At 55.8% G+C, this 9,784-nt stretch overlaps 2 protein-coding genes across 2 annotated transcripts in view; one reads left to right on the forward strand and one right to left on the reverse strand.

Moving 5' to 3' along the window:
- LOC115485187 (PHD finger protein 7-like) overlaps positions 1-2,021 on the reverse strand; it is a 2,606-nt gene extending 585 nt beyond the window's left edge. The window contains 7 exon segments of the mRNA XM_050979498.1: positions 6-61; positions 208-321; positions 536-739; positions 741-914; positions 990-1,236; positions 1,385-1,663; positions 1,979-2,021. Coding sequence (XP_050835455.1) covers positions 6-61; positions 208-321; positions 536-739; positions 741-914; positions 990-1,236; positions 1,385-1,663; positions 1,979-2,021 — 1,117 coding nt within the window.
- Positions 2,020-9,153, forward strand: LOC127060089 (PHD finger protein 7-like). Its single transcript, XM_050979499.1, is given in 9 exon segments — positions 2,020-2,074; positions 5,687-5,778; positions 5,863-5,964; positions 6,235-6,359; positions 6,434-6,607; positions 6,609-6,650; positions 6,706-6,849; positions 7,065-7,163; positions 9,123-9,153. Coding segments are annotated over 9 exon segments (864 nt in total).
- Positions 9,154-9,784: the final 631 nt, after the last annotated feature.

The raw sequence follows: 9,784 nt of genomic DNA on the forward strand, positions 1-9,784 counted from the left end.
AGAGCAGCGCCTGTGGGTGCCCTCGGCAGCACAGGAGGAGCAAAGGAGCAATTCCCAGGGCCTGGGGAGGCAAAGATGCTCATAGCACTCACGACAAAGTGTCCCCACGCCTGGTTCTCTGGTCAACCTCTTCAAGTTCTTTGCTCTTTTAGCCCTTGCCAAGATATATTTTCCCTGCAGAGCCCTGAGAGCAGCTTTCCGACTTACCCCTCTTCCTCTGCCTCCTCCCTGCCTCCAGGGTAAAGGCATTCCACAGCATTGCACTGGCTGTGCCTCTCTCCTAGATCTGCGAAGGCATTGTTGTCCTCCCATGTTGCCTGCCTGATGGAGAAATGGAAAGCTGATGAATTTCTGCTGTCCTGCCCTCATGGAGATCTAGATTGTCCCTGCTCTTCTTCCAACGCTCTTCCAAGTTGGGCGTGAAGCTGAAGCCCAGACTCAAGGGACAGGGCAGGCCAGGGATGCTGGGGCAGGGCCTGGCACAGCACAGTACTTGCACCCTCCTGGCTGGTGGGCCAGGCAGAAGGACACCAACCTGAAGGGGATTCGGATCCCCAAGATGAACATTTCGACAATGAATTCCCCACTGTCCCTGCACAGGGGGCACTGGAAAAATAAAGCACCAGCACGCATGGCCAGTCCCTGCAGGGCAAACACAAGCAGGGTGAGTGAGGCCCTGCTCCAGCTGCTGCTGCTGCTGCTGCTGCGCTGAGCACCTGCTGTGCCCTGGGGCTGAGGGGAGGCCTCCAACCTGGATGCAGTCCCTGTGGAACCAGGCCCTTGTGCACGTTGGGCACACCAGGGTTGTGAAGGTCTTCCTATCCTCCACAGGCTCCATGCAGATGGGGCAATCGGTGCCCGGCTCAGGAGTCGCCTCCACGGCCTGCTCTGGACGGTGCTCAGGACAGAAGGACCTAGAGGCAAAGGATGGGGCAAAGTGAGAAACGCGGGATCATTCCCCAGGGTGGCCACAAGGAGAGATGTGGTACCTGAATGGAGTAACGTAGACATTGATACAGCCACCCTCCCTGGCACAAGGCAGGTGGAACCATCTGTCACACTCCGGCACAGAGCACATGATGGTTGCTCCTCTCTGGCCGCAGACGCAGCAGAGCTGGAAAGAGCCAAGCAGCCCCATCAGCAGCAGCAGCAGCCTCGGGGCCTCCCCTGGCAGCTCCTCGGCTCCGGGCAGGGCGCAGGATGTGGCCGCTGCCGGGTCGCAGCCCACAGAGCCGCCTGGTGGAGGAGAGAGGCTCCTGTGCTGGAGCTGCTGGGAGCCAGACTTTGTCCTGGCTTGTGGGCCGGCCTTTCTTTCCTGCTGTCTGGGCTAAGCTCTGGCAAAGCTCGCTTGGCACAAATCTCCGTGCTCTTGTCTGGCTCTCACCTTCTGTGCCGCCCTCTGGACTGCAATTAGGATGTCTCGAGGGAGAAAGCCCATGAGTCCGACGCGGATGTTCTCTTGGTGAAACAGCAGACTGGCGAAAAACTGCAGCCAAGAGGAGGAGCTGATGAGGACAGGGTGGCAGCAACTGCCCATTGCAATGGTGGAGGGAGGGCCTGGAGCCACTCACCATGCAGAACACGTGGGCACAGACCCCATCCTTCTGCAGTTTGTCACCGCATACATCCGGGTCAGCCTCCACGCGGCGACACAGCATGCAGGCTGCAGGGGACAGAGCCAATGGCCCGAGACATGAGCAGCTCTGTGGGGCTCTTAGCCTGCAGCAGCATCGGCCCCAAGGCTGCTCTGTCCCTGCCCGGCTGATGGGCAGAGGCCTTGCAGAGCAGGGGCCATTGAGGGCACGGCTGTCCCAGCAGCTACCCCCTGGGCCAGCTGGGCCCTGCTTTGGGAGGAAGGAGGCTCCCAGCCCCGGCATGGCTGAGCAGCTCCTGCCTCCCCCTGCCTCTGCTCTGTGTGCCACGCTGCGTGCCAGAAGAGCCCCTGGGCCAGGCTGTCACAGGGCTGCTTTGCCCTCACCTGGCTCAATAGCCTCAGGGCCCTCCTGCTTGCTGTCACCCATGTCGGCTCTCAGCGGCGATTTCCTCTTCACGAGTGAAGTGGTCTCTTCAAAATGTTTGTCCTCTCTCTGTGTGGGAGAAAGAAGGGTGCGGAGAGATTGCAGAACAGGCCCAGAGCCACGAAGGCTCAACTCCCTGCTCAGCCCTGCGTGAGCCCTGCTCCTGTCCGCCTTCTCCTCCCGTCGTCGCGTTGAGGAACACCACAGTGTTCTCTGGCTGTTCCTCCTCTGAATCTGGGAAGGGAGAGGCAGGTGAGCCTGCAGCAATGCCCAGAGCCCCGAGGTGTGGGGCCCCTCTGGTCCCTGGGCAGCCACGTCCCTGCCCTACCTTCTCCTCCCGTTGTCAGGTAGCACTGACACCTGGCCTGAGCCCAGCACTACCTTTTGGGGCCTTGGTCACACAGGTCACAATGGCCACTCTGACATCAGCACTGTGTGCCCAAAATTGGGGCAGCCATGGCCTCAGGTCCCTGGCAACCACTTGTGGCTGCCCCCTTGGGCTCTGAGGTTCTGAGATGGGTCTGAGCATTTGGTCAGGGTGGAACCAGAGCTGGGAATCCTGCAGCAAGTGCAGGGTCAAATGCCAGGCCCTGGGGCAGCCACTGAGGGTGGTACTGTAGGCAGGAAGGTGCTGTTCAGGCACTGCCACTCCAGGGCTCCTGCCCCTGCCCAGGGAAATCTCTGCTCCTGCCCCTGGCAGTCGGCTGCCCAGAGAGCCACTGCAGAGTCTCCTGCACTGCAGAGATTCAAAACCTGCTCTAGGTGAACTGACATTTTCCTCAAGACCTGTCTGGAAAAAACTAAGATGAACCTGATTTGATGCTGCTGCTGATCACCATTGGGTACAGGAGACAAACCTGGAGACCACCACAACTGCCTCCAGACGCCAATTATCCTGTCATCCTATGAACTAACAGCTTTGACATTTCATGTAAATGGAAAAAGTAGTATTAACCTCCTTAGAAACGTCATCTTTTATACTGACTCAGTGGAAACACAGTAAATTCAGTGAGAATTTTCTGTGTCCAATTGACAGGAGAGCTTGCAACAGTCCTCGACTTAAGTCAAATGCAGGAGGATGCTTTTCCTACATTATAGGAACTTTGCCAGTTTTTCCTACTAGCAAATAAATTGGGAAAAAAAATCAGGAAGAGAAGCACAAACAATTCTTGTCGATTTTTCTCATTCATGCCTTTGCAAACATGCTCCTGGAAATCCAGATCACTGACTTCTGGAACAATCAGTGGGAACTCTGGGAAACAGGGCAAGAGCTGACAAGCAGGGACACCCTGCACCCGCCTGATGCTAGGGCAGCAGGAGTTCATCCATTTTCCTGTCTCCATGGGAGAGCCACCTTGGGTGGGAAAGGATCCCTTCATTGGTCTAGGAGGGAGGCACTGCCAGTGCAATGCCAGGGAATGCCTTCACCCAGTAGGCAGGGAGGAGGCAGAGGAAGAGGGGTGAGTTGGGAAGCTGCAGCCAGGGCTCTGCAGGGCACCCGGCAAGGGCTCGAAGCAGAAGGAGCCAGAAGAGCTTGGCCGGACAATCCCGAGCTCTGGACACTTTGTGCTCAGCACCTGGAACCTGTTTGCTTCTCCAGGCCCTGGGCACTGCTCCGGTGCTGCTCATGCAAGTTCCATACAGACACAGAGCTACTGCTCTGTCTCAACCCTCTTCAGCACCAGACAGCACAACACAGTAACATGTTCTCTTCAGTACATGGTCTAATTCCAAATGGTCCTGCCAAGCCTCACATACAAAGCCCACACACAAAAACCCCAAACCCCTGGTACAAACCTTGCCCCAACACAAAGTGCAAGTCGCTGTTCAGAAACAAAGAGTAACACGTTTGGCCAATGCTTTTTCCTATTAGATCTTCCAAAGGATTGCAAAGGTGACATTGTTTGACAACTTCTTCAAGGAACAAACTGGAAACGCTTCTGATTTTTTAAAGATTTATTTGTTTGCTTTCCCTTTTTTTTTTGGGCATTCTTACGCTTCTCCTGGCATTCCAGAAAATCATGAAAATCCATCATAATACCAGGGGAAGTTTCTGAATTCACTGCTTGTCTTTCTTGACATACAATTAAGAACTGCTCCGGTAATACACAGAGAAACAGTGGTTTCCCTAACTGGACATCACAAGATGATGTTATACACTCTACACTGCTAAAAAACATTTGTTGCCTGGTAACTACAAAGCCTCAAGCTCTTCTAGAGGCTATCCCCTGTGCCACACTATACTCCTAAAACTTTTGTTGCCTGGAAATGATAGAGGTTCAAGCTCTTCTAGAGGCTTTCCCCAGTGCAACTTCATTTGGGTCCTCTCTGCTCAACTATCAAGGCTGTCCAGGTCTCACTGAAGGGCAGCAGAGCCTTGTGGTGCCTCAGCCCCTGCTCCCGGTTCTGTCCCATCAGCAAACGTGCTGAGGGAGCTCTGTCCCTTCTGCCAGGGCACAGGGGAATAAGGCCAACAAGGCTGGCCCCAGCACGGCCCCCTGAGCTCACAGCTAGCTGAGCTTGGAGCTCCCCTGTCCCCTTCTCTACCCCACTGTCCCTGAGCTGCCTCAGGAGCCTGTTATGGGAGGCAGGGACAAAGGCTTGCTGAAGTCCTGGCTGACAACAACCACTGCTCTCCCCTCACAAACCCAGCCAGTCACTGCAGCAGAGGTGGCTATGAGATTGGTCAAACATTGTTTCCCTTCCTGTTACTGCACAGGCTTAGAGATGGCATCCAAGAGGAGCTGTTCTGTCCCTTTCTGGGGATGGAGCTGAGGCTGATGGGCCTGCAGTTTCCTGGCTCCTTCTTGGTGTCCTTTTGGAAGACTGCAATGATGTTGGCTTCCCTCCACTGCTCACACCTCTCTCTGGGGGTATCTCCTTCCCTGACCTGCTGGCAGAGCACCCTGTGCCAGAGGCAGGAGCAGAGATTTCCCTTGGCCCCGTAAGGGAACGCTGGGCTCAGGCCGTGTGTCAGTGCTACCTGACAGTGGGAGGAGAAGGTAGGGCAGGGACGTGGCTGCCCAGGGACCAGAGGGGCCCCACACCTCGGGGCTCTGGGCCTTGCTGCAGGCTCACCTGCCTCTCCCTACCAAAATTCAGCTGAGGAACAGCCAGAGAACACTGCTGTGTAGCTTGACGAGATGAGGGGAGGAGAAGGCGGACAGGAGCAGGGCTCACACAGGGCTGAGCAGGGAGTCGAGCCTTCGTGGCTGTGGGCCTGTTCTGCAAACTCCCCGCACTCTTCTTTCTCCCACACAGAGAGAGGACATACATTTTAAAGAGACCACGTCACTCATAGAGAGGGAATCACTGCTAACAGCAAGCAGGAGGGCCCTGGTGCCAGGGAGCCAGGTGAGGGCAAAGCAGCCCTGTGACAGCCTGGCCCAGGGGCTCTTCTGGCAGGCAGCGTGGGGCCCAGAGCAGAGGCAGGGGGAGGCAGGAGCTGCTCAGCCATGCCGGGGCTGGGAGCCTCCTTCCTCCCAAAGGGGGGCCCAGATGGGCCGGGGGCAGCTGCTGGGACAGCCGTGCCCTCAATGGCCCCTGCTCTGCAAGGCCTCTGCCCATCAGCCGGGCAGGGACAGAGCAGCCTTGGGGCTGATGCTGCTGCAGGCTAAGAGCCCTGCAGAGCTGCTCATGTCTTGGGCCATTGGCTCTGTCCCCTGCAGCCTGCATGCTGTGTCGCCGCGTGGAGGCTGACCCGGACATGTGCGGTGACAAACTGCAGAAGGATGGGGTCTGTGCCCACGTGTTCTGTATGGTGAGTGGCTCCAGGCGCTCCCTCCACCATTGCAATGGGCAGTGCTGCCACCCTGTCCTCATCAGCTCCTCCCCTTGGCTGCAGCTTTTTGCCACTCTACTGTTTCACCAAGAGAACATCCGCGTTGGACTCATGGGCTTTCTCCCTCGAGACATCCTAATTGCAGTCCAGAGGGCGGCACAGAAGGTGAGAGCCAGACAAGAGCACGGAGATTTGTGCCAAGCGAGCTTTGCCAGAGCTTAGCCCAGACAGCAGGAAAGAAAGGCCGGCCCACGAGCCAGGACAAAGTCTGGCTCCCAGCAGCTCCAGCACAGGAGCCTCTCTCCTCCACCAGGCGGCTCTGTGGGCTGCGACCCGGCAGCGGCCACATCCTGCGCCCTGCCCGGAGCCGAGGAGCTGCCAGGGGAGGCCCCGAGGCTGCTGCTGCTGCTGATGGGGCTGCTTGGCTCTTTCCAGCTCTGCTGCGTCTGCGGCCAGAGAGGAGCAACCATCATGTGCTCTGTGCCGGAGTGTGACAGATGGTTCCACCTGCCCTGTGCCAAGGAGGGTGGCTGTATGACTCAATACATTACTCCATTCAGGTACCTCATCTCTCCTTGTGGCCACCCTGGGGAATGATCCCGCGTTTCTCACTTTGCCCATCACTTTCCCCCAGCTCCTTCTGTCCTGAGCACCGTCTAGAGCAGGACGTGGAGGCGACTCCTGAGCCGGGCACCGATTGCCCCATCTGCATGGAGCCTGTGGAGGATAGGAAGACCTTCACAACCCTGGTGTGCCCAACGTGCACAAGGGCCTGGTTCCACAGGGACTGCATCCAGGTTGGAGGCCTCCCCTCAGCCCCAGGGCACAGCAGGTGCTCAGCAGCCGCAGCCGCAGCCGCAGCCGCAGCCGCAGCCGCAGCCGCAGCAGCAGCAGCAGCTGGAGCAGCAGGGCCTCACTCACCCTGCTTGTGTTTGCCCTGCAGGGACTGGCCATGCGCGCTGGTCTTTTATGCCTCCACTGCCCCCTGTGCAGGGAGAGTGAGGAATTCCTTGTGGAAATGTTCGTCTTGGGGATCCGAATCCCAATCAGGTTGGTGTCCTTCTGCCTGGCCCACCAGCCAGGAGGGTGCAAGTACTGTGCTGTGCCAGGCCCTGCCCCAGCATCCCTGGCCTGCCCTGTCCCTTGAGTCTGGGCTTCAGCTTCAGGCCCAACTTGGAAAAGCGTTGGAAGAAGAGCAGGGACACCCTGGATCTCCATGAGGGCAGGGCAGCAGAAATTTATCAGCTTTCCATTTCTCCATCCAGGCAGCAAACATGGGAGGACAACAATGCCTTTGCAGATCTAAGAGAGAGTGTCAGTGTAATGCTGTGGAATGCCTTTACCCTGGAGGCAGAGGAAGTGGGGTATGCTGGGAAGCTGCTCCTAGAGCTCTGCAGGGAAAATATATCTTGGCAAGGGCTCAGAGAGTAAGGAACTTGAAGAGGTTGACCAGAGAACCAGGCGTGGGGACACTTTGTCGTCAATGCTATGAGCATCTTTGCTTCCCCAGGCCCTGGGAATTGCTCCTTTGCTCCTCCTGTGCTGCCAAGGGCACCCACAGTTGCTGCTTTGGCCTGAGAAACAGCACCCACAGATGGGAGTGTGACAGCTGTGCTGGGCTTGGACTCACAGCTCCAAGCCATTGGGTCTGGCTCATTAAATTCCACCTGCAGAAAATCACAACTACACCAGGCCCCAACAGGCCGCATGGCAGCAGTCACTGCTATCTTCCTGGCTGGACAAGAGCAGCCCTCTGCAGCCAGGCCGGGATTACTGGCACATGGCTAATGTACAGCTAATGGCTGTATTCATAAAAAGGTACTTACTTGGATCATTTAATTCACATGGTCTTGTACTCCTCTGTCTTAAGCTTCCTGTAAGTTGAGGAATTTTTGTCCCAGTTATAAGACCAATTTTTCCATTCTGTCGTAACATACAATGTCCTACAACCTCATTACTCAGTAGAATATCTGCTTGACGTTTTCCAACAGCAGAACTATAAAATTTCTTTGTGCTGAACTCTGTACCTGAAGATTTTTGCCCTGGTGAATTCTGATGTATTGAAGAATGTGATAAAGATCCCACAGATTCACTTAACATTACAGTTTGTCTGGAGACTCTTTGCAAATCCTCTAGAGAAGCGCTTTCACAATGTCAGAATTTGGTCTGATTTTCATTTGCCCTCCCACAATTTGGGCATTCAGTAGAAAAACCAATCTGCTCCAAAACCTAAAGGAGAAACAAACACACAATCAGTAATTGTAAGCAGAAAGACACAATTTCCAGATCTTGTAATTGATTTTTGTTTAGAACTCCAGCCCATCCCTGGTGGCTCCAAGGGTAAGTGGGAGTGTCAAGATTCCCCCAGCCAAGGCCAGGCCAGGCCAGAGCAGTGTCCGCAGCCCCTCCAGAAGCCCTCTGCCAAGCCCGACCTGGGCACTGCCCCCAGCCCAGGGACAGGCAGGTGCTTTGCTCCAGAGCCGTGGCCAGAGCAGCAGAGCTGTCACAGCCCCAGCAGGTTCTGGTCAGTGTGAGGCCCGAGCAGCACCCGTGGGTGCCCTGGGCAGTGCAGGAGCAGCACAGGAGCAGTGTCCAGGGCCTGGGCAAGCACAGGGGTCAGCCTCTGCACGGCGACACAGCATGCAGGCTGCAGGGGACAGAGCCAATGGCCCCAGACATGAGCAGCTCTGCGGGGCTCTTAGCCTGCAGCAGCATCGGCCCCAAGGCTGCTCTGTCCCTGCCCGGCTGATGGGCAGAGGCCTTGCAGAGCAGGGGCCATTGAGGGCACGGCTGTCCCAGCAGCTGCCCCTGGCCCAGCTGGGCCCCGCTTTGGGAGGAAGGAGGCTCCCAGCCCCGGCATGGCTGAGCAGCTCCTGCCTCCCCCTGCCTCTGCTCTGTGCGCCACGCTGCCTGCCAGAAGAGCCCCTGGGCCAGGCTGTCACAGGGCTGCTTTGCCCTCACCTGGCTCCCTGGCACCAGGGCCCTCCTGCTTGCTGTCAGACATGGCAGCTGTCTGCAGTGAGTCCCTGCCCAGGAGCTCCTGTGTTCTCTTTGAGGTGTTTGCCCTCTCTCTGTGTGGGAGAAAGAAGAGTGCGGGGAGTTTGCAGAACAGGCCCAGAGCCACGAAGGCTCGACTCCCTGCTCAGCCCTGTGTGAGCCCTGCTCCTGTCCGCCTTCTCCTCCTGTCATCTCATCAAGGAACACAGCAGTGTCCTCTGGCTGTTCCTCAACTGAATCTGGGAAGAGAGAGGCAGGTGAGCCTGCAGCAAGGCCCAGAGCCCCGAGTGTGTTTCATGTTTTAACCTGCATGGATTTCCTTCTAGGACAGGTCGAGATGAAGGAGCAGCCTACTAAGGTTGCTTTGGTTTCTAGCACAAAAAGGAGTGTGTTTGTACCAGGTACCAGCAGGAAACTCCTTTTTTCGATCTTCCCTGTAAAAAAATCGCCTTTCCACTGGACCAGTAGGCATGCATCACTGGCAGAAGGATGACTTCTTTTACTAACTGCTTCCTACAGAACTACTAAGAAATGAAACATTTTTGCTAATTGATGGCTTCCGTGGAATCTAACCACTCTGCTCCCTTTATTTGGAGTATTTGAAGAACAAGTGTACTAAATCCCATTATTAAAGTCATAGTACCAGACAAAGAAATACCTGTGTTTTAAGAGGTTAATGTACTAATGAAATAATACCGGCAGTCCTTTTTATTGTCAAAAGTTTTACAAGGTTTTTTCACGCTCAGGTTTCCCCTGATATAGTTGAGATTAATGTAAAGATTTAGTTTGCGTGTATTTTCAGTTTTCCGATTCCTGCCCTTTGTGTTTTGGCAAACTTTCATTTTCCTTTTAATTCTATGGTTTCCCTTTGGTGTATTAAATAATATATTTGTAATATTTTGCTGCCTATGGTGCCACTGTTCCGATCCACTGAAGAGGGCCAAGCAGCGCCGGCCTGTCAGCAGATCCCAGCCATCACTCCTGCCGG

This window comes from Serinus canaria, chromosome 12 (assembly GCF_022539315.1).
Source record: "Serinus canaria isolate serCan28SL12 chromosome 12, serCan2020, whole genome shotgun sequence".
NCBI lineage: Eukaryota > Metazoa > Chordata > Aves > Passeriformes > Fringillidae > Serinus > Serinus canaria.